Source organism: Carassius gibelio, chromosome A1 (genome assembly GCF_023724105.1).
Source record: "Carassius gibelio isolate Cgi1373 ecotype wild population from Czech Republic chromosome A1, carGib1.2-hapl.c, whole genome shotgun sequence".
Lineage (NCBI taxonomy): Eukaryota > Metazoa > Chordata > Actinopteri > Cypriniformes > Cyprinidae > Carassius > Carassius gibelio.
In genome coordinates, this window is record NC_068371.1 from 4766883 (window position 1) to 4791983 (window position 25101).

The window sequence follows — 25101 nt, forward strand, 5'->3', positions numbered from 1 at the left end:
AGGCAGTCCAAAACAAGAAACACGAAAAACACTAGAGAACACAAAAAAGCAGGGTGACATAAACCAAGGACTCCATGAAAATGATAGTGACAAACAGGGTATATATGGACAGGTGAAAACTATGAAAGTGGGAACAGCTGAGTGGAATTAACAGTGATGAATCCAGACAAAGGATTGTGGGAAATGTAGTACCTGCAGTGGGGTCACTATATGGTGAAGTGAGACCACTAGTGGACACCCAGATATACACAGACAAGACACGGAGACACATGTGCATTACTTAGTATTTCTCTGTAGATCCCACCTTCTCACATGCAAAGAGTGGTCACTTATGTGCAATGCACGTATACTATTGGTCATACTATTTAATAGCCATTATCTTCAGTCACTACCTTATGAAAACAATATGAAAAAAATGTATTTATTTTTGGCAGTTTAGAAATCCAGGCCAGAAAAAGAGGACCCTAGGCAACTACCAGTGTGAATGAAATCAGTGATCCGTCACATGATCTGTCTTACGTGAAGTACAACAGTTGAGTGAAGACATGTCAGAGAAGTTAATGTCACTGTGAGTGATATCTCTGTTCTGTAAGATATTAGTCCAACCACAGGCAGGATATAATAAAACGAATTCAAAACCATGTCAGAAATTGCTGGCATTTTTGTCTCATACTTGTCTTATTGTTCATCATGCTCACTATCCAATCACTGTGATATATTAAATGCAATAGATTTTTTGTCTTTTTTATTTGGTGGTTTGTCAATTATGCAACCCACCAAAAACATTCTTACATTAAAATTTAGAAAAGCTTTCTAGGTAGGCAGCCGACTAGATTTTGGAACAGAACTGCTGACATACTACAACACTTAATCAAACCCATAAAAACACACACATACTAACCTTACTAACTTTTTTGATCAAACACAGCATTGATATTTTCCGTATTTCTCGGTGAGTGTTGTGTGGTGTTACGGAGCAGAGTAAGTCTTATGCTGTTTGTCTATTACTCTCCAGATGCCTTCGTATTTCTTCTCAAAGGCAAGACGTCTCACTTGGCTAATTGGAGCACTCTCACTTTTCACTTGAATGGTTGATATTCCGTGTCTCACCTCTTTCCCCACTCATCCTTCTACACATCTACTCGCTCTTTTTCTGATCTGTCTCTTCTCGCTTCCTCTTTCCCTCACTGACTTCTGAGACACATTTTGGCAAAGCGTAACTTGAATTTTTGGCTGGTTATCCCACTATCACTGCATGCTGAAATGCACTCTCAAAGGGTCTGTCTCAGTCTATTCCCTAATTCCCTTTGATGAGAATTTGTTCGAAATAGGTTAAAAGGCATTCTGTTCATTTCTATGGAGTGAACTGTTCACTCCCTTGGTAGTGTACTTACTAGTTAGGGGGCGGACTGACACATAGCCATGTGAGTACTGTTATTGATGGAAAGCGGCCATGCTGGAGGGCAGCTGACTGTCAGTGTGGATCTCAGCTGGTTCTTCAGCTCTCCTGTAATGTTGTCTTTGACATTGAGACATATGCAGCAATGAGATGTTTACTAAGTGTCTGTTGAACTGTGTGCAGAATAAATGTGATCAGTACTGGCCCAGCAGAGGCACAGAGACATACGGACTGATGCAAGTCACTTTACTGGACACGGTGGAGCTCGCAACCTACTGCGTCAGGACATTTGCTCTTATTAAGGTAACAAAGCAGCAGTGATAAGCACATAAACACTATATAGAAACCCTTGAAAAGTTCGGTAAAGACTGTCAGAATGTCTGCTATCAGTGGAGTCTAGTGTGTGGTACGGTACTGTGCTGAATTGGGTTGTTCCTGTGTGCAGAGTGGGAGTGGCGAGAAAAGGGAGGTTCGTCAGTTACAGTTTACAGCGTGGCCAGATCAGGGGGTACCTGAACACCCCACTCTCTTCCTGGGCTTCCTCAGACGGGTCAAAGCCTGCAACCCCCCAGACGCCGGACCCATTGTGGTCCACTGCAGGTAACTAGTACAGAATTGAGTTAACACATTTATATCCTGTCAGACATAAAAAGGTAAGACTGTTGTTAAATCCTGCAGCTATGAAATGTCTCTTAATCTGTAGGGAGCATTGAATCATTGGTTTTACCTTTTTTTTACACCAACAAAAGCAACATAACTATATACGCCCTCCCTCTCTCTCTCCCTCTCTCTCTCTCCCTCCCTCTCTCTCTCTCTCTCTCTCTCTCTCTCTCTCTCAGTGCTGGTGTGGGCCGAACGGGCTGCTTCATTGTGATTGATGCCATGTTGGAGCGTGTGAAGCAGGAGAAGACGATAGATGTTTATGGTCACGTGACTCTGATGCGATCTCAGCGAAACTACATGGTGCAGACAGAGGAGCAGTACGTCTTTATTTATGAAGCTCTGCTGGAGGCCGTGTACTGCGGCAACACCGAGGTTCCGGCACGGACCCTTTACACTTACATCCAGAGACTGTCACAGACAGAACCGCCGGAGCACATCAGCGGAATGGAGCAGGAGTTTAAAGTGAGTGCATCCCACCAATGAAACTCGAGAATTTAAAAGTAACAATATGACGTAATTTGTTACTTTTTAACAAATTAACTGAGACTTTAACCATTTAGAAAACTAAATATAACAGAAAAAAAAGTTTTCATTTGCTTCATTTGTTTTATAAATAATACATAAAATACTGTATTATTTCCTGTTGCTTAAATTGTAAAAAATTTAAAAATCATTTGCTTATTTCTATTTCTGGATCCCCTTTTCAGCGGTTAGCTAATGCCAAAGCTCATAACTCCCGATTCGTCAATGCCAGCCTTCCGTGCAATAAGTTCAAAAACCGATTGGTCAATATCATGCCATATGAGACCACACGTGTGTGTCTGCAACCAATCAGAGGAGTGGAGGGCTCAGACTATGTCAATGGCAGTTTTATAGATGGCTACAGGTACATTGCAATTCCTCTTTTTTATATATATTTATTAGAAGATATCAAATAATGCAAGCCTCTGAAACATCAATATCTGTAAGCTGGTGAAATTCTCAGCTCGTGAAGTTTTCATTTCCTTCTCATCACTCTAGGCAGCAGCGGGCGTATATTGCGACTCAGGGGCCGCTGGCAGAGACCGTTGAAGATTACTGGAGGATGCTTTGGGAACACAATTCTACTATAGTAGTTATGCTTACTAAACTCAGAGAAATGGGAAGGGTTAGTTCACACACACACACACACACACACAAGTCATTGTTCATTGTAAAGTGGTACAAATGCTAATCAGTGTTATTTTAGCATTCATATACCATTATAGTTATTATAAATATTTTGAATTAGCTCTTTTTTTATGTTACTCTTTGGGTTTCATTAATTTTTTGTTTGACTTTTTCAGTGGTTCAGCTTATTTTAGTTGAAAATTTCTCATTTTCATTTAATTTCCATTTTTATTTATCCAGTTTTCCATTTTATTTCAGCTTCGATTCAGTTAACAAAATGTTAGAAATCATTTGAGTTTCAGATAACGATAGTAATGGTGATGAATGTGTGAATTGTTTTTCTTATGCAGGAGAAATGTCATCAGTACTGGCCATCGGACAGGTCAGCACGCTATCAGTACTTCGTGGTGGATCCCATGGCTGAGTACAACATGCCTCAGTATATACTGCGAGAGTTTAAAGTCACAGACGCAAGGGTATATTAAAACACTCGTTACAAATGCTCATTATTACTGTATTATATAATGCTTGAAACACAATTCCGTGGTTTATATAACTTTTCCACAGACCTCTGGATGAAACAGCCACTGTCTGTCTCTCATGATGTGTTTCTCTACTAGGACGGTCAGTCTAGAACAGTCCGGCAGTTTCAGTTCACGGATTGGCCAGAGCAGGGCGTGCCAAAATCTGGTGAAGGCTTCATTGATTTCATCGGTCAAGTGCACAAAACAAAAGAGCAGTTTGGTCAGGACGGGCCCATCACAGTACACTGCAGGTAGAGAATTGACAATGTGTTTCAGCCTTTTTTCATGTTAAGTGTTCAATTTAGTAATCCGTCTTCAGCAAGAGACTGATTTATGAAAGCGTTTGACAAGGGGTTTATTTTGTGATAATTAACTCCCTTGACTGTATGTTCTACTTCTTATTGCAAAGTTAGCTACCGAGTCTATAGAAAATGAATTATATAGATTTGAATCAAATGACTTGATTATATGTTTATAGTACAGGTAGTCATTGTATATATAAAACAAAAAAGTCATGATTCAAAATACCAATCAGATGAATTAAATGATCTTAATGTATGGCTCGGTGTACTGTTTTCTGTGATGTGTTTGTGCAGCGCTGGTGTTGGGAGGACAGGTGTATTTATCACTCTGAGTATAGTTCTGGAGAGGATGCGTTATGAAGGAGTGGTAGACATCTTCCAGACTGTCAAAATGTTGCGTACTCAAAGACCAGCCATGGTGCAGACGGAGGTAAGCTTGCACACTGCAACCCACATGATGCACGATGCAGTACTCAAGTCTTTATACTTATACTACTCTCAGTTCCAGAACGGATTTAGACTAGTACAAGCATTTTTCAAATATTGAAATATTTTGTAGGTAAACATGCAAAGCCATTGGTCTGTTTCTCACAACTGTGATTTTACATCTTATAACTGCTTTATTACTTGTTTTTGTTACTTCATATCTCAGAATTGCAACTATTTCTCACAAATGTGACAGCAATTTTATAGTTCCTAATTGCATCTATTTTGAAACTTAGACTATATATTTCATAATTGCAATTACTTAATTATAATAATTGTGACCCTGGAGCACAAAGGCAGTCTTGAGTCGCTGGGGTATATTTGTAGCAATAGCCAAAAATACATTGTATGGGTCAAAATTATAGATTTTTCTTTTAATCCAAAAATCATTAGGATATTAAGTAATGATCATGTTCCATGAAGATATTTTGTAAATTTCCTACCATAAATATATTAAAACTTAATTTTTTATTACTAATATGCATTGCTAAGAACTACATTTGGACAGCTTTATATCATCTCATCATTAATCCTATGATATCAAGTATAAAACAAAATGTTATTATGCATATTAACACATTACTGTCAGTGTATTGATTGATATTTATACTACGTGATTGAGGTACTTGTCAGTGCACATAAGTTACGAAAAGTACTGACCACACTAAAATGTAAAGAGTTTTTTTATTATTAAACTTACCAAAACAGATGCTTTCAATCAGGTTTGGAAGTCCAAATGGCACCAAACTCTCAAAAACATTAGATGACGCATTTAAAACAATAACAATGAATAATTTACACTGGTAGTGCCTTAATTTTCTCAATAATTCGATTTTTTTGCACCCTCAGATTCCAGATTTTAAAATAGTTGTATTTCGGCCAAATATTGTCCGATCCAAACTATACATCAATGGAAAGCTTATTTATTCAGTTTTGTGATCCAGGTTCACAATTATGGATATATTTCTCATTATTGTGACTTTACATTTCATAATTGACTATTTCTTATAACTATGACTTTATTATTCCTTATAATGACTTTAAATCTCAAAATTGACTTTCTAGTAAATGTGATATTATTTAGGATATTTGTATCTTCACAACTTACGACTATCACAGAATTGCGACTATTTTGCATAATTGTTTCTTCACCTCGCATATAAAACCGACTTTATTTCTCATAATTATGGATTTCTAATATCACAAAAATGTACAAAGTTTAATTTACCATTTTCTTTTTTCAGTAGTATACTGATCAGCACTCTGAGACTCGGCTCAAATAATGTTTGTTTGTGTTTGTGTGTGTGTGTGTGTGTGTGTGTGTGTGTGTGTGTGTGTGTGTGTGTGTGTGTGTGTGTGCGCGCCCTCCACAGGAGCAGTACCAGTTCTGCTATCGAGCAGCGCTGGAATACCTGGGCAGTTTTGATCACTATGCAACATAAAACCTTCCTCTGGACCAAGGGCCACATCATCACACACGGAGACCTGCATCTGATCAGTCTGACAGTCTCTTTCTGTTGCTCACAGATCAAGAGTCTGTTTGATTTCTCTCGACAGCACACAGTTTAACAGCCAGACAGAGAGGGAGGGCAGCTGGGATACAGAACTGTCACAACAAATTGTAGCTCCATTCATATAGCTGAAAGTTGTCGAGTCATATTTGGGGTGGATTCAAACTCTGGCAACCAGCCAACAGAACCAATGAGATCGCGTGTGCTGTCTGGACCGATTCGACAGACCAATGAGATGCCAAAAGCAAGGGAGGAGACAACAGTCAAACTATTTAATGGTACTTTTACTTCTCAGAATTCATTCAACACCAGACAACCCGGTTCATTGAGGAATGCAGTCCAGGTTTAAAGTTTCCACTGTTTTTGTCACCAGTTTGTGGATAGTAGATCCACCGACTCACTTAAAATGAAATTCTGCCACAGCCGAAGTATTGGTGCTTATGCTAGTATGCTGTTCGTTTATCTGTAGCACACACACTTAGATATATACGTGCATATCTATCACAGATGAACAAGCTGAACATGGAGATTTGTTTAAAAACAAATGTGCAATATTAAAGTGAACCACACCTTCAAGGTTAAATCCACTCAAGTATTAGAGATATTCTCACTGTAATTATATCGTCTCATTATTCCTATATGATATCAAGTACAAAACAAAATGTTATTATGCATATTAGCACATTATATATATATATATATATATATATATATATATATATAAAACTGTCAATGTATTGATTGATATTTATACTATGTGAGTGAGTTGTCAGTGCATATAAGTTACAAAAAGTACTGATTGCAGTAACATTTAAATAGTTTTTATTATTATTATTAAACTTACCAAAACAGATGCTTTAAATCAGGTTTGGAAGTCCAAATGCCACAAACTATCTGAACATGACACGTTTAAAACAATAACAATGGATCATTTACACTGGTAGTGCCTTATCATAGTCACATGTTTAAAATGGTTCTCTATTTAAGTTAAATGTTCCACATTTATGAATATGAACCTGCTTTTATTTAAAAAAAGAGATAATTAGTACAAATGAATTCAATTCAGTTACATCCATCAGAGTGAATTTTAATATATATATTTCACATCAAGACCAAATTTAAGTACCAGGGTGATTTATTCATCAATTAAAGTACTGCCAAGATGACTAGACAATATTACTGAAAGCCAATATGTGTCCATTTTTGAGAGGACACACGTTTATTGTATCTATATTTGGCTAAGAGAACTGCATATTCCATTACATATATAATAGCTATTATAAATTATTTTGATTTGAGTGTGCAAGAGGAAATAGTCCACAGCACTGCAGGAAACGTTCATTTGTAACGGTTACTGTTTTTATTCTTGTTTATCAGTGTTATTATGATCGTATCAATGGTGTTAGTGTGCTAACATCAACAACAAAAAGGCAGTTTTTCATGCTGGTGAGGACGCATTCGAAAAGAGGATTTCAAAACTCAGAGCTAGTTGCTTCAAACTAAATCAGATTTTAAAAGACTTTTCACTTTTCACAGTTGGATGTCCAGAATTTGATTCCGAAAACTTTGATGCATGATGAATTAGATCTACAACTTCGGCAACAAACCTAACGTGTCTGTATCAACGTCATGGACCATGACCGTCTTAAGGTTATGCTTTGGGATATGACCGCACTGTTGTTCTATGCACTAACCCTTACTATTTCTTCAACACAGAATGTCATTTGTATTGAATGAGATGAATTTTAGTGTTGCTCACAGTGTGTGCATGTTAAGAGAAACACAAGTTTTGGTTCCAAAGCTTAAGAGATAATATGTGCATAATGTTATTGTTGAAACCTGTTGTTTAATATGAGTGGTTCTCCTTCAAGTCCACCTGCAATAGTCATCATTCAGTAATTCCTGAGGAAGTCTGGTCCCTGCAAACTTCAGCTCATTTCCCTTTGGGTCTAAGGAAATGTTATACTTTCTTTACTTTCGCAGCATCTTCGTCTACTTTTATTTTTTTAAACCAGAGTTGAGTTGGTTTTGTATTTTGAAAAGCTAACATGCAAATCTTCCACTATCTACCTTCTCCATATCGTTACATCTTACAGCGTATTAATATCATTACCAAGTTTCAGGGGTTTTCAAATGTCAACTTTTGTTGAAACTAGCTATGCTTATATTTTCTAGAGGATGTCAATTAGCATTTGTTTAATGGGACATTCTATGCTAATCTCTCTCTCAAAAAAAAAAAGTCATCTATTTTCCAGTGCATGACGGTCACCATTTGTACAGAGACGAAGGCACCCTCAGATTTTGACGAATCATGTGAAAAATAAACTAGCACAATCTGTATCATGTAATCTGACCAAATATCCATTTTCATATTGTTGAACATTGTGTGGTTTTACAATTTCACCCATCAACAATTAATGTGAAACACAAAAGGGAAATCTTTTACCTCTGGTTTTTGTATTAAATGTAAATATTTCAGAGGACATTTCTTTCTTTTTTTAATTTTCCTACTTTATGTTGTAAGGACAGATGTGTGAGGATACAACTGTATTGGAAAAGTTTTATTTGTTACAAATAAAATGGTAAGAACTTGTTTTGAGGAACTTTCCATTCGTCCTGATCAGTGATTGGTTTTTAATGAGAATACTCAAATATCTTAACCCTATAAAATATTATGTTTGATACAGTAAGGTCTTTAAATATCAATATGATCAAACCTTTGTTCAAAACACTTCTACAAGCTTTTTGTCATCTGACTGATAGTTTATACTTTTTTGTATAATTTTTAATGTTTAGTGTCATCATCTTTTTGTTGTTAAATCTTTACAGATTTTTATCAAGTAAATGAAGTAGATTTTATCTTAGTTGAACACTTATTGGACTGAAGCAACTTAGGTTTACTTGATAATGCATAGATGACTTTTTTTAAAACAAATCAATGCTCGTAGCAAATATGATACGCAAGACTTGAGTAATATTTATTTGTATTCATTCAATCGTTGTATTGCATTGCATTACATGTTTTGCCTCCAAGATAAAAACACAGCTTTGGATTTTAAATCTAAGCATTATCATTTTACTAAGACATTATTGGGAGATACGGAGTGACATCTGATATTTATACGCATTTTAAGTATTATTTAATTCCACTGATTTACATCACAAGCTATCAGAATTTCATCTTATTTTTGGCCATTTAAATAGCAATTGATCTTGCTCAATTTAGGCTGATGAAAAAAACCCTGATGTTTTACTTGAATAGTAATAATCTAACTATATCAAATTATTTGAGCCATGAAAACCTGATGTCTCCAATATGATACTGAACCAAAACCACTAACTTTTTTATATATAATGATTTCTTATGGCAGGCGTTATAGGGTTAAAATGATCTCCCTTTCACTTAGAGGTAGAAGTAACTGTTCTTAATTGTCTAAAAAGATTTATGATTGATTCAATCTTTCTGAGATTATTGCATTTAGCCAAAAACACTGACCGATTAACAGCTGTTGCCCGGTTTAACAATTTAGCAATGGCTAAACATTCGTTATTTGTTTTAGTAAACTTAGATTCAATTCTGTGCCAAACTCACTTCATGTTTAGGAGATTTCAATATTGTATATATCTCCTTTGCTATTAAATTGGAGATGCATTTCAGCACTACACGATCCATCTACACCTGTCACCCATTATTTTATTACATTTTAGACACACACTGAATAGTTTAGTTTAACTGTGGGAACAAAGAGTGCTGGTGGTAAGCCTTTCACATTTGTAACTAATTCCAGCCACTTTTATAAGGCCTTAGGAAATGTGAAGTGGTTTGTTCTTTTTCATTTCGTATGTAACTTTCTGGTTCCAAGTGTCAATTTGACCTTTTTCCCAATCATTTACTACTTTGTGTGTGAAGCTTTCAAATCCGCAGTCATTTCTGAAGTGAAACGAGTCAAATCAATGTGCCGTTTGGCTCAAAAATACACCAAATTACAGCTGATTCTGAAATAAATCACTCCTTTCTGAAAACACAATGGTTATGTATTTCAATACAGTCATTGTTTCTTGTTTCATCAACTCATTTTGACACACAAACACATGCTCAGTTTCAGAATAATATTCATGTTTACTACGACACTACTGCAGATGTCAGGTAAAAAGGCCATCACTCAATCACAAGCACTCTGGGAACCAAATGAAGGAAAACTAAAGTAACAACACTCACATCGCATTCCCGACTGCTTTAATAAATCAGAGCAAATGTGTCTCTTCCACTTAGTCTCATTCAAGCAGTAATCAGCTGTATAAAACAGTCAAGCACATTCTACAAACCTGCATTGGAGAAGTCAGTCAACAAGCAAACATTATATGAGTGGGACGTTCACACATTCACTACCATCTGTCAGCATACAAGCATTGATATTCAAGGAGAAAGCATTCCAAAGTTCTCCCAAAGACGACATGATTTTCATCTAACAACATTCAAGTTCATATGTCTTTTTTTTTTTACATGTAAAACCTCTTGTCTGTGTTTTGATTGGCAAATAGTTAAAAACTGTTAGTGGCATCCATGCTGATCGGTCGCTTGTCTGTTTCAGTCTTGGCCCTTTAACAGTTCACGGAGCGGGAAAGAGGTTTTGCTACAGGCATCTGAGAAAATAACAGATTTGATCTCCCAAAACACAATGATGAGTAACATAATTCCACACTGAACTGAATGGAGAAAAAACAACTGATCATTCTCTTGTTATGCGGATTGATTTCTTTAGCTTATCTGTTTAAAATAGTATGTCTGTTCATTTTTTCGTACCAACATTCAAATTTCAATACTGCTGAAGTTCTACAAAGGCATAAATAGAACAGAATATAATACAGGAGAATGTATAAAATGCAAAATATAACTTTTTTTCCCCTTTCAGTTTTTTTTTCTTTCTTTTTTGTGTGGAAATGATAGTTACCAGAGAGGCAAATGAAGTTTTTGAGAGCAGGAAAACACCTAGTATACCCCTGAGATTAAAATAAATTCCCCATATGCAAGTGAGACCAGCTGATCTACTCATTGCGCTACAGAAAACTTGAAGGCACAAAAACTGGGGCTTTTAGACCCCAGGGCTCCACACACACACACACACACACAGCTGAAGACCCCAGTTCACTTGTAACAAATGACTCCCAACACTTCACACCAGTACAGAACACTTTAAATAATCGCGGTAACAAAATCAGCGTTCGTGCGGATCAGGATACTTCAACCTGGGGCCCATAGTGGAAGGAGATTTAACAAAAAAAACAAGTAGAAATAAAAAAGACCAGCTGAGTCGAAAGTCAAAGTTCATAGTTTAGAGAGAGCAAGGCAGTGATTGAAGGTTAAGAGCCAGGATTGAGACGCTCTGTGAATGATAGACGGCCTGCATTAAGTCTGGATAATCATGGATCACGGTTCGGTGAAAATCAAAACTTCAGGACAAGAACGGTCACCTAGATAATCTATATATAGCAGAGTTATGTTCCTCCTCTTTTCATATCATTTTAACCCAACATATACTTAAACATATAGTCTTTATATTTATATATAGATACACATAATTCAGAAGAAAGTCAAGAGTATTATATTAAAACAAGGCTTTTCAAAGGTTGTTATGCACAATATATAAATGTATGTTACAAGATATACAAGGGTTTAAGTCACAACGATACATCCAAGCATTCGACACCATACCTTTGGCTTGAAGATTAGTTTAACGAAGTATACGAATAATGACAACAACTAAAACTGTTGGAACCTGTTCAGACGCAAAGAAGTTGCTATTTTAATGTGACGGAGAACAAAAAAAAAAGGATATTCAAGTTTTATGCTTTTACACTTTTGATAAAAAAAGTGTGAATTCAACCCTCAAGTTGAGTGATATTGAATTTTGACAACACTCAGAGCATAAAAAAAAGAGCAGGTAATACGATAAACTGTATTTTTCAAGTTTGTCATTCCACATGTGCAAGTCAGTATTTATTTAAAAAATAATAATAAAAATGCTACAACTCGTACATCAAGCCACAGTCTCTGATCACATCTGGATCGGAGTGAAAAATAAGGGCTTGAAAAGTGGCAGGACAAAAGCATCTTCCTCAGCGGTGGAGTCTACCTGTAGCCAGGAGAGGGGAAAAGAGAGCTTGTTTTCCTTGCATGTCTTCTGCGCCCTCTCCTTTCCTGATTCACTCGCTGTCAGTCTCCAGCTCGGTGTCGGACCACTCCACAGGCTGCAGCTGGCCTGTCTGTTGGGCGTACTCGATCACTGCTTTATAGCAGAAGTAGTACTGGTCCCACGTTTGGATGCTGAAGGCACGCTGTGTCCGCATGCGACGCACCGTCTGCTTAATGTCCACTGTCCCGATGTCCTCCAGACGAGAGAGACAAATGTCTAATGTACAAAACGTGCCTGAGGGTGAAGGAAAAAGAACAAAAAAAATCTTAAGAGACGCTGTAGTGTTGTTAAGCAATGAGATCAAAGATGAAGTTAGAAACTGACCTGTTCGGCCGATGCCTGCGCTGCAGTGCACCACCACTGGGGGGCCCCCTGGGGGTCCCATCCAATCAGGATACAGTGTTCGTAATGAGGATTCTTGTCTCTGTTTCACATGTGCCCGGAAATCCAACATGGCCGACGCTGACTTAGGAACACCAAAATCTGGCCAGCTCATGTAGAGGTAATGAGACAATTCCCTACATTCCCCTGTCTGAAAGAGAAGCTTGTCCTGTCATTTATGTTTCCACGACATCATAATGGACAATCAACATATAAAAAGAATCAACATGCATCTTTAATTACACAATATGCATGTGATGTTATGGTGCTGTTCTCAGGTAGAATAATTCCAAAAGTGGACCAGACTTCATCTCAATAGACAAAACAGCTGGTTAAATGAAACAAATTTCACTGACATGAGTCAGTGCTCATGAAAATAAACTACACTAAGAAAAAAACAGAGACTGAGGGACTGACCTGAGTGTTGAAGAGCTCCAGGTGTGATAGCTTAAAGTCCTGAAACATCTCAATGTGGACATTTCTCACCAAAAAGTACCCATAATCCTCAGTGCGCCCAGCCTCTAATGGCCAGTACTGTCCACACTTCACTCTGCCTCGCTCTACAACTCTGCGACAGAGATCAAGAGTCATTAATAGGGCTGCAGGATAAATCGAGATGGAATTTAGATCACGTTTCAACAGAGGCTGCGAATGTCATGTGTATCTTTCAGTGAAGCATGGTTCTGTGACCAGCAGTAAATCTCCATCCGAAGGCCAGAGGGCGCTCTCGCGCTGAAAATCCAAATATGCCTCACATAAAAAAATACAGGAAAAGCCTATGGCAGTAGCTGGATAAACAGAAGATTTAACTGCTTTTATTGATTCAACATGACTAATAAACACCATTATGATGATATATGGCTCATTGGAGTTATTATTATTATAATTTTCATTAAAATAATTATATTTATAATGTGATGCCTTTATGAAATATGTTGTGTGCCATATTCTGTGTAAGAAGCCACATCATCTCACAGAAGGATTTATTTCAAACACTCGACTGATGTTATGAAGTGAGTTTGTAATATAAATATGTTATTAAATGTGGTATTTCACAGAGCCGTAGTTCACAGAGAAGCTGAACAAACAGCTGTCGTTATCGTAAACGATTTATTCGATTTCATACTCGTGAAATAAAATCGTCTGCAATTTTTTTCTGGATCTTGTCGGTGAACTACGGCTCTGTGTAGTAAATGCTGCTCCATCTGAAAGCACATGGTGATGATTTACTGCTGATTACAGACCGGCTTTACTAACAAAATGCACATGACAATAGCATTCGATTAATTGTGCAGCCCTAGAACAAATATTGAGTATTTGTAACTGAAAATGATACAACAAAAATTAAACACTTTCTTTAACCATTTTAGCTGAAAATATCAACCAGTGTATTCACTTAAATATAAAAACAAAATATTTTCAATTGAGAACATATTTGACAGATACGATTCAAACTAAAGAAAAAATTTAAAGTTGTCCCTTGGTGCACATCATTTTACAGTTTGAAAAATGCAGTATACAGAAATACTGTAAAATATTATACTTTGCAGGACCTTTTTTTAATATATCAAGAATTTTCAGCATTACTACTCATCTTCAGAGTCACATGATTCTTCAGAAATCATTCTAATACACTGATTTGGTGTTGTCAGTGTTTTTTTTTTAACTGTTGTATTACCAGCTGTATTATCAATATTGAACAAAACTTTACGCTGCTTAATTCTTTTTACGGAAACCACGATGCCGCATGGTTTTCATTAATTTCAGGATTCTTTCATGCATGCATCCTTGCGAAATAAATAAAAAATATTTATTAAAAAAATTATAATAATCTTATCAACCCCAAACTTTAGAATGTTATTTTTGTTAGTTGAAGCCTTACAGTGTGTTCACACCAGATGTGAAGCAAATATTCGCATCGCAAGTCACACTGTACCTGTTGTCAAAAAGTCCCAAATACAATAAAAAGCCAAACGCTGATGTGTATAGGTTCACAGCACCATCCATAGGAGGATGAATAATGTTAGGATCCTGTATTAATCTATGTGTTCAACTGGAAGTGTCAAGAAGCTCTTTGCTGACTGGCTTGCACGAGAATGCATCATTGAAATATTCCGATCAGTCAAATTTTGGAGCATGCACATGAAGACGTGATTGAGGCGAATATTGTGCATTCATGACAAACGTGTCGCGCAATTTGTGTCTTTGCATTGTGTATGTAATCTATCCATGCAAATAATTATACTTGCTTCTAGTGTGAACACACCAGACTGTCCCATCCAAAATCCTGTTAAAAAATCATTAAAACATTCCTTAATTTTTCACAGAAGGAAACAAACCTTGTAGTCATAACAATGATTAAAACCATTTGCTCCCACACCATTCGCCAAAAGTCTCCAAATGTTTTTGGCAAAGGACCTGAAACAACCCAAACATTTATATTTACACACATACACTGACATCTGTAACATGCATGTGTGTGTACTTCAAAACACAATGTTTATTCCTACAAAGTGTCTCACCCTGAGTAGCGATGTAAGCATTACTCCTCTTGTAACCATCCATGAAACTTGCATTTATGTAGTCAGATGTCTGAAAGCAAACAATCACATTGATGAAGAATGAATCAGTGTTGAACCAAAATGTTTTAGTTAAGTGAATTAAAAATATTAGATGAAAAACAAACCAAAACATTTTATTTGAATTAAGTACTAAAATTACTATACCTATAACTGACATACAAATAAATTAGTTACATAAAAATAAAAAAATAATAATAAAAGTACATAAAATTACTAAAAATAAAAAAATGAAATAAAAAATGAAAGCCAATTCAAAATACTACAATAGTATATAAATAATACTATACTAAAATAACACTGGATTGAACAATGACAATCATGAGGAAGATCATAAAGGAAAAAGGGCATTACTCTGACCTCATCATCCTCATTGTTGAGCGGACAGAGTCGAACACGTGATTGGTCGAGGCAGAGCACATCACTGTAGCGATTCTTTATCTGGTTAGAAGCTTTCCTGTGAGAATAAACATCATTTATATAAGCAAACACTTCTCTGACTATAAACATATCATCTTAACAGCCATTTGTTTAAAAGTAAAAGCCACTTACTTAGAGTAGTCAAAGGTTCCAGCAGGAGGTTCTTTCCGGATCTCCTCGTACTCCTGATAAATGCCCTTCTTCTTTTTACATTTCACGTGTTGCACCAGATCCTGCACGCTCATTCCGCCCGGCTCAGCCACATGCACTGATAATGTAGCCGTTTCCGTCATCGTTCCCGGTAACCAGCTCATATCCGGGGCGGGGCTGTGATGGAGGGGCGGCAGTGGCCTTGATTTCAGTGGAAGGGGTGGAATGCCATCCCCTCCGTCGTCTTCCTCTTCCAGAAACTCCACATCCTGTTGGACGTCCTCAGCACCATTGCCATCCTGCCTCCTCTCATCCAAACATGCGCCTTCCATACCTATAGTCCCTCCTGGCACTATTGCACCAGCTGTGAGTTTTTGGTGCAGGGGTGTGTCTGGGGGCGTTTCTGACTGTGGGGGCGGCTGCCGGCCACGTCCATTTACGACATTGGCGTTGGACCCCGAGATTCCCCCTGAACCTGGCAGTACAGAGCCATTCCAATGTGCATGCCCCGCAGTTCTGTGGTTCTGCAGATTGGCATTGCCGTCATCCAGTATGGGGCAGTTTGAGTTCAGTCCGTCCCCCAGGAGGGTGGCCCCTGAAGTATTGGCAGTTAAGGGGTCTGCTGAAGTGTTTTGGCTATGCTCCATGGAGTAGGAGTGGAGGAGACTGCCCAAGCAGTCCCCAGTGACATAGGGAGAGTTATTGGGGTGGTTGGGGCTGGAGTTGACACAGGACTGGATCCAGGCAATGTGGCTATACTGTGACGAGCCACCCAAATGTTCTGGAAGGGAGCTGAATGGGATGTGATTGACCAGTTCGTGGGCTCTTACAGTGCACACCTGTGGAGGCATCACATGCATACAAACATTCAAAGTATTGCACCCTTAAAAATACAAATATAGCACTGTCCATTTAAAAAAAGTTTAGTTTTGCATAAACGGAGCTCTAGACATACCCTTTCTCTCAGTTTCTCTCTCACAAACAGACGGAGTACCGCAAATGGTGCTCTGAACCACAGCGGAGATGACACAATAAAGACGCATTTCAGACGAGCAGGGAAAGCCCCCTAAATCACAAAAACGACCGACAGTAAACAACACACACTGTGCCAATCCCATTCACAGACCCACCCACTAAACAAAATCAAGAACATAACCTTTTGCAAGCTTAGGGTTGATAAGATTGTTGAATGTAGACTCTTGAGCTCACCTAGGCTCCATTTATTTGATCAAAAGTCAATAAAAGAATTTAAACATTTATTTTTCTCTTTAAGACAGACTGCATTGTTTCAATATACTGTCTGATACACAACAGTTTTCAGACAAAACTGGCTGTGTTTATGAGGATACTCACCAGGACGAGCTTTTTAACATAATTTTCTGTGTATTTGGCAGCATAAGTGCAATAAGCTGTGAAAAATAACTTAATATGGTACTCGTAAGGTGTTTGAGTGCTTTGGATGTGACTGTGAGCACGCAGGAAACTACTGTGGGGGATGCGGCTTCCGAATGGTTTATAATGGGGTTTTGTTAAATGTGAGCCAAAATCATCACAATTAAAAGAACCAAAGACTTAAACTACTTCAGTCTGTGTGCACTGAATTTATTTAATACATGAGTTTCACAATTTGAGTTGAATTACTGAAATAAATGAACTTTTCCATGACATTCTGATTTATTGAGATGCACCTGTTTGCCTGTAAGTGTGTGGATGGCCAAGCGCTGTACTCAAATGTGCTTGCTGACATTTTCATTTGCATTAGCTGTAGGCTCACCCTCCCTTTGCTGTTCTAAAAGTTTCCAATGTTCCAGAAAGGCACTAGATGCTGAGGATTTGCTCCCATTCAGACCCTATAGCATAAGTGAGGTCAGCAAGTAAAGAGGAGCGATGGATCCTAAGTTTCTAAAGTTGTTGAGTTGGATTCAGGTCTTTGTGCAGGCCAGACAAGTTCTTTTAGAAAAATCTCAGAAAATAATCTCTGTATGGTTCTTGGTTTGTGCACAGGGGCACTGTAACGGTGGGGGGCACTGTAACGGCTTTTAACTAAAAATGTTAATCTAAGGAGGTTGTGTGGCTATGTGCTTAATTATTAGCACCTCTGTCATAGGCTGAGCTAAAAAGCAATACTGTTCATTAAAAGGGGATGACTGCATACTTCTCATCAATTCTGGACAAAACAAAGAGACTTGGTCTCATGCACTCTCAATTATTGGTCTCGCTAGTTAGCAGGACTGAACAGCAACATTTTTAAAGAAATTTCTTAAGAACTGGTCATTATTTCCATTGCTCCACTATTGAATCTTTTTTTAACCAAATAGACACTGTTTCCAAAAACAAGATTTAAACTGCAAAAACTAAAACACTGAATATTAAAGTTAAAATAATCACATATAATCACACTTCACAAATTGAACAAGAATGAAGAAATATTGTATCCTCTACAGTACCATTCATTTGTTTGGAAAGTTGTCCTGGAAAGTTTCCAAAATATCTGGAATATTTCCAAAAGTTACTGAAAATTTTCCACCTTTTTGCAACCCTATTGACAATATATTATCCCTGACATATTGTGAATTTTCAATACATCAACCAACCAGATTTGTATGGGATTGAATATTGATAAAGCTCCAGGAGTACAGCAGTAAATACAGATGAAAATCTTCCTATATATCCAAACCCCTCTGAGTTCTGTTAACACAATATGAACGCAGTATGAAACATACAGATGGTCTTGACAGCACTAAAAAATACTTACTTTAAGCAGATTCAAAATCTTGACGCAAAGCTCATAGTCAAAATTGGCATACGTGGAGTTAGTCATATCATAGATAAAAATGAGCCCGTCTCTCTGTGTTTGAACACTGGGGGAAGAGAAGGATGTTTTAGATGAAGATTCAGAGCTGTTAAAGACATTACATTTGATCAGATTTACGGAAGTGGTCTATTTTACCTCTCAATGGCCTTGTCCAGCTGATATATAATGGCCTGAAGAACAGCCTTATGGGTAGTGAGGTCTGGGCGATGAAGACGTGCTGTAAAAAGCGCCAAAGCCGCACCATTCGCGTCACGGCCGGGCTATACACACAAAAGCCAAATGAATGCATACACAACTTGTAAAAACATTTACACAACTAATACATGGACACACATGACAAGAACAAGTCAAATGTACTGTCTGCAAAAGTTGAATTGATGCTGATTAATCTTTATACCATTGGAATAATTCTCTTGCAAGCTCATTGATCTGAAAACTGTTTAAGACGTGATGAATACATCAGAACTGGATAAACAAACACTAGAGCAAACTGTATACAGCACAACCCTGCATGAAAAAAGACTGAAACAAACAGTAATGTTCAGACTAAACAAAGATCATGGAACTGCTCTGTGTGAGATGGTGTGAAATCACGGATTTAATTACCTTAGTCGTCACTAGCAATGATGGTGGCCTTTATTTTATACTTTATTTACAGGGACTGTAAATATGAATGATCGCAACTTGCACTGTTTTTGGTTAGCATAATCTGAAAGTGATTAAAAAATTGTTGTGTCCAAGTTCCTGTAACTGCGCTTTACCGAAGTTTGGGTTGCTTACTGAGAGTTTCCAGTTAACTGTCTTTGCAAGTGCATATATAGATTACAGTTCAGAAGTGTGAGGGGTCAGCAGGATTTTGCAATGATTTTGAAAGAAGTCTCTTATGCTCCCCAATGCATTTATTTGATTGCAAAATACATTAAATTATTGTGAAATATTACTAATATTATGAAATATTACTTCAATTTCAAATAAATATTTTCCTATATGTGACCCTGGACCACAAAACCAGTCTTAAGTCGCTGGGGTATATTTTTAGCAACAGCCAAAAACATGTTGTATGGGTCAAAATTATCGATTTTTCTTTTATGCCAAAAATCATTAGGATATTGAGTAAAGATCATGTTCCATGAAGATATTTTGTAAATTTCCTACCGTAAATATATCAAAACTTAATTTTTGAATTTGAATTATTCCTGTGATGCAGAGCTGATTTTTCAGCATCATTCCTCCAGTTTTCAGTGTCACATGATCCCTCAGAAATCATTCTAATATACTGATTTGCTGCTCAAGAAACATTTCTTATTATTATCTTTTTTGCTGCTAAATATCTTGTGGAAATCTAATATATTTTCAGGATCCTTGAATGAAAAAACAAAATACAAATCATTTGTAACAATATACATGTTGTTGCTGACACTTTTGATCAATTATTATATATTAACTGCTTTAAAAAATCTCAATGGTAATGTTCCAACAGCATTTTTTACTCCGTGAGCCAATTCAAAACTAAAATTGATCACTGAATTCAATGATGAACTGCCTTAAACTGTCATTTTGCATTACTGACACACTGTTTTCCTAATGCATGTTGTTCAGTTGCTTTGACGCAATGTATTTTGTTTAAAGCGCTATATAAATAAAGGTGACTTGACTTGATAAATGATTAAAAAGCTCATCACACTCGCATATAAAACATATACCAACTGACAGCAAATTGATAAAATTTGAAATAGTTTTTGTCTAATAGTCTGACCACACCAGGAGTCTAACAAATCATGCCATCTCCAATCTGTCTAACTAAAATGTTCCTGCAGCAGAAAAGCAACAGCATACTGGTAACAGCATCCAAAAATCTGGCCTGGACATCAGTAATGTTCACACATTATGTTCGTGTGAAACCGTACTCACCAGAACTGTGAATTTCCCACAAAGTAACTCGCTCCTTAAAGGCTCCTCATTTGGGTTAATATTGTAGATGCCTTCCTTTATTCTGGTGTTCTGTAAACACACAGAAGCATTAGAATGTAAACTGACTCTCTCATACACCACACAAAATTTTATCATCTGAGCAACCAGACACACACACAAACTTTTCACATTACCTTGTAAGCTTGGAAGAGGTCTATGGCTCTGGAAACATCAAACTTTCTTGCCGTGAGGAACTTAACCGCTGTCATCTGACTGACAAGATCTGCTTTCTGAGACTGTTCCAGACACCTGAGCTCAGCCAGGAACTCCTCCACCGCCTGGCGCACACACAAACATGAATTTCATTAGGAGCTTTACTCCATCCAATGCTCTATTTTTGTATATTTATTGTAATAAATACTGTACTTTATAGTGTTGATTGGGTCTGGCTGCTGTTACTAGAGATAAACCAATGTATCAGCCTCACTGATATAAATCAGTTGATATTTGGTATTTTGAGATCATCGGCATGGCCAATCAATAACCATGTTGGCTTAACTAAAGTTTGGCTGATTAGCCTGACACCCGCTGACTGCAAACAGCATCCTTTCCCTTGACAGACTTTCATAAGTCAATATTTATTCTGGCAAAGCATATTGAGATGAATGAGAATGCTGAATGAGTTGCTTTCTCCAGGTATTATAATAGAAATGTTAGCTATCCCTTGTTAAAAAAAAAAAAACAGTTTTTGTGAATTTTGAGTGGATCTTATGTAGAGCTGCACAATAATGGTTAAATGATTAATGACAATAAATCTGCTCAAAAAATATAATCACGATTTTTAACCATGATTCCTTTTTTTATTTACATTTCATCAGTGCTATTGTACTCTCACATAGGTACCATTTAAGAGAAAATCAACTGGCATAGTTTTCTTGCAGATTTAATCACAGCGAACAGCACAAATGAGCATGTGAAAGTCAAACTTACAGCATTACATCATTATTAGAGCAAAATATCTCAATAGAGATTACTGAAATACAATTTACATGTTTGCCCATGTTTTCTGGTTGGGTAAATTAAGTAAACCACTTAGCTAAAAATACATACATTTAACAGAAAATCTAATTTCAGGCAATTATTGCAAACGATTATGCTTTAAAAAAAAAAAATAATAACAATCTTGATATATAAAGAAATTAATATTTTATTCAGCATGGGCAATAAATTTATTGAAGAGTGACAGTAAATACATAATGTTACAAATAATTTATATTTCAAATAAATATAATAATATAAATAAAAGATATATTAAAACATATTAATGATTTCCGAAGGATCAGGAGACAGTCAAAACTAGCAGCATGTAACATGTTAAACTATAAAATGTTATGAAACATACGCTGATGACACTCAACTCTAGCCTACTTCTCATTCCAACCAGAAGATTCAACGGTAGCTTCACACTGCAGCTCTTCTGATAGACATCTCTGGCTGGATGAAGGACCACCACCTTCAACTCAACCTTGCACAGACAGAACTGCTTGTGGTCTCAGCCAACCCAGCACTTTATCCCAACTTCTCTATACAGCAAGGTTCCTCAACCCTTACTCCTTCTAGGACAGCCAGCAACCTTGGAGTTGTGATTGATGAGCAGCTATTAAAGGGTTAGTTCACCCAAAAATGAAAAATATATCATTAATGACTCAACCTCATGTCGTTCCAAACCTGTAAGACCTCCGTTCATCTTCGGAACACAGTTTAAGATATTTTAGATTTAGTCCGAGAGCTTTCTGTCCGTCCATTGAAAATGTATGTAAGGTACTAAAAACATCATCAAAGTAGTCCATGTGACATCAGAGGGTCAGTTAGAATTTGTTGAAGCATCGAAAATACATTTTGGTCCAAAAATGATGACTTTATTCAGCAATGTCTTCTCTTCCTGTTGTGTTCTGAGTGCGTTCACAATGCTGCTGATGTGTTATCTTTGTTATTGGACGCACCAGATAACATGTCAGCAGCATTGTGAACGCACTCACAACAGACCCGGAAGTTGGTTATTTTTGGACCAAAATGTATTTTCGATGTTTCAACAAATTGACCCTCTGATGTCACATGGACTACTTTGATTAAGTTTTTATAACCTTTCTGGACATGGACAGGAGGAACAGAAAGCTCTCGGACTAAATCTAAAATATCTTAAACTGTGTTCTGAAGATGAACGGAGGTGTTACGGGTTTGGAACGACATGAGGGTGAGTCATTAATGACATAATTTTCATTTTCGGGTGAACTAACCCTTTAAGCTTCACAGAACATATTACTACAACAGCTCGGTCCAGCAGAGTTGCTTTATGCAACATTAGGAAGATTAGACCCTTCCTATCAGAACAGGCCACACAACTCCTTGTCCAAACTCTGGTTCTCTCCAAAAGAACCAAAGCTCTTTTAGCGGGCCCTCCAGCATGTATACTATCAAGCATCAGCAACTGATCCAGAATGCTGCAGCATGAGGCACAAAATCTCTCTCACAGGTATTTACCTGGACTGTTTCAAGCTGGTGGGATGACCTGCCAATCTCAATTCAAGCAGTTGAGTCTTTGGCCATCTTCATAAAATGTCTTAAGGCATCTTTTTCATGAGCACTTGACTAGTTAATGCTAACATTTTCTTATTCTACTTGTCTCTTCTTTTGGAGAAGAAAAAAAAAACTGGTATGTGTTACTGTGCTAGACCAACTGAATCTTGTAAACGGTTGCCATCCTATTGGTCTGAATTGCTTCTATTTGCTCTTCTCATTTCTAAGTCACCGTCTGCTAAATGATTAAATGTAAATAAAAAAACACTGCAACAGTCATTTTAAACAACATCATGTCACATTACTGTTTTAATTTGCATTTGCGATCAAACTCTTTGATCACAATCTTTTTTGACTCCGCTATATTAACATTACACTGGGCATCACTCTATATTTACAGTCCCTGTATCAATTGACCACTAGCTAATGTACCAGACGATCTACAGTACATTGCTTTCATTTACCCGACTTTCCAGATGGTTTCCATAAGCAAAACAGAAACACTTTTGCAATACCCAAAGATGACACCACTCAATCAAATGATAATCTGACAGTGTACCGTGCAGACAGACATAATGCTACACTCATATTACACAGTTTCCTCAACGACTCAGCACTAGATATGAGTGTTCACGCTCAGACAGAGACACAAATATAAGAGTCACATTTTCCAGCACTAGAGCACTTCAGGCACCCGGCTACCTCTGTTATGTAGCAACGGCGATATGGAGATTCATATATGCCCACACATTACAGAGATAACGTTACAGGTTTATTAGAATAATGTGAACAGACCGCGAGTCACTTTCGCGTTGTATGCCAACATACTGCTAGACAGCTGCTTCTCAGTCCAACACACGTAAGAGTCATTCTACAAAGCCATATACAAGTTTCATAAAATTCTATAATAATACCGGTCAATTAACATGTATTAAAAAGTTATAAATGTGCATTATTCTGTAGAGCGCCGCTAGCTGGCTAACACGGCTAGCATTTACCTCAGCTAACGTTACCTCCAAAACAGCCACAGGGCCGATTATCATTAACTTAATTGTTTAAAAAATGATTATCAGCTATATTATGTGACGTATCGTCTTAACACATGCTACAGAGGAGCTGGTGGCGACTCAGCCTGAAACTCCACGAAAGGCTTAATGGAAATATTTAAGGTATCTTACCAGCTCCTCTTGAGTTGTCAGGGCTTCCGCCATCTTGAAGCCTGAGCAGCAACGTCTACGGGCGCGCCGCCGCGCCCTCTCAGCTGTCGGGAACTTTTTTTTTTCTTCTTTTTTTTTTTTTATAACAAAACATTACAAGTTTAGAGAACAAATTGGCATACAACTTTTATACATTCAATGAATTCAGTTTTAAGAGGGGCTTAGACGCCGAATACAAAAAACATTATTTATACCATCTATATTAATAAATATAGATTAAACACGGGATAAAATGAAACATTACAATAACTTATATCAAATAAATCTAACGAGATTCCAGCTTTTTTTCTTTTTTTAAACAAAGTTTTGGAGTGCTGTCTTAAATAATTTATAAATGCTATAAAAATTAACAAACGTTAAAGTTAACAAACCTTTTTTTTTTACCACCTTCCTAGTTTCCAAACTTAATATCTATAAAGGACAGGTTACCATAATTCCACTTTGTCCCATTAGACAGTATAATACTTACAAGCAAAGAATAATAATAATAATATCTGTATTATTTGGAGAGGAGTTACAAAATTCACATAATATCATTTCAAAATTAAATCTAACCCTTAGAAACTCTCCAGAAGGGTTAATATCATATATTAATAATATCATATATCGTTTCTCTCTTCTGTCGGGAAAGCACCGCTGATGCCTGTGGCGTGCGTCATGATCTCACGCATGCGTAGTAACGTGGTAAAACTATGCTTGCAAGTAAAGTACACAAGATATTGATAGACTTTGTAAGTAGGTAGGACAATACTGCAGGCAGTATACTCTTCGAGACAGATTTTAGGTTGGTTAGCGCGTGGTGTTTATAAGTCCAAAGTCGCGG

At 37.1% G+C, this 25101-nt stretch overlaps 2 protein-coding genes across 6 annotated transcripts in view; one reads left to right on the forward strand and one right to left on the reverse strand.

The window, feature by feature from the left end:
- The window catches only part of LOC127964099 (receptor-type tyrosine-protein phosphatase S), a 50688-nt gene extending 42061 nt beyond the window's left edge, over window positions 1-8627 (forward strand). For all 3 annotated transcript variants that reach the window (XM_052564293.1, XM_052564345.1, XM_052564412.1), the window contains 9 exons: window positions 1583-1702; window positions 1845-1999; window positions 2239-2524; window positions 2770-2948; window positions 3083-3209; window positions 3562-3687; window positions 3832-3986; window positions 4332-4467; window positions 5897-8627. In XM_052564293.1, coding sequence (XP_052420253.1) covers window positions 1583-1702; window positions 1845-1999; window positions 2239-2524; window positions 2770-2948; window positions 3083-3209; window positions 3562-3687; window positions 3832-3986; window positions 4332-4467; window positions 5897-5965 — 1353 coding nt within the window. In that variant the 3' untranslated portion in view covers window positions 5966-8627. The remainder of the gene's footprint in view (window positions 1-1582; window positions 1703-1844; window positions 2000-2238; window positions 2525-2769; window positions 2949-3082; window positions 3210-3561; window positions 3688-3831; window positions 3987-4331; window positions 4468-5896) is intronic.
- Window positions 8628-10130: 1503 nt separating this feature from the next.
- On the reverse strand, window positions 10131-24347 carry LOC127964321 (tyrosine-protein phosphatase non-receptor type 9-like). 3 transcript variants are annotated; one of them, XM_052564582.1, is made up of 13 exons: window positions 24240-24347; window positions 20679-20822; window positions 20485-20574; window positions 18709-18833; window positions 18514-18619; window positions 16714-16824; window positions 15741-16597; window positions 15549-15645; window positions 15132-15201; window positions 14949-15027; window positions 13027-13177; window positions 12553-12760; window positions 10131-12462 (listed from the first exon to the last, which is right to left on the reverse strand). In XM_052564582.1, exons 1-13 carry the CDS (start codon window positions 24270-24272, stop codon window positions 12239-12241), a joined length of 2295 nt encoding a protein of 764 aa, XP_052420542.1. In that variant the 5' UTR covers window positions 24273-24347; the 3' UTR covers window positions 10131-12238. The 3 variants fall into 3 exon arrangements, with proteins under 3 accessions (XP_052420542.1, XP_052420469.1, XP_052420612.1); XM_052564509.1 differs by having other exon boundaries at window positions 24060-24249; XM_052564652.1 differs by lacking the exon at window positions 24240-24347 and adding an exon at window positions 20911-21042.
- Between the last annotated feature and the right edge of the window lie 754 nt (window positions 24348-25101).

Coding starts and splice junctions, on each gene's coding strand:
- LOC127964321 (XM_052564509.1), bottom strand. CDS start 24,104: ATGATAATCGGCCCTGTGGCTGTTTTGGAGGTAACGTTAGCTGAG. Junction 15,646..15,740: donor GGAACCTTTGACTACTCTAA/GTAAGTGGCTTT, acceptor TTATTCTCACAG/GAAAGCTTCTAACCAGATAA. Junction 15,028..15,131: donor TGCTTACATCGCTACTCAGG/GTGAGACACTTT, acceptor GGGTTGTTTCAG/GTCCTTTGCCAAAAACATTT.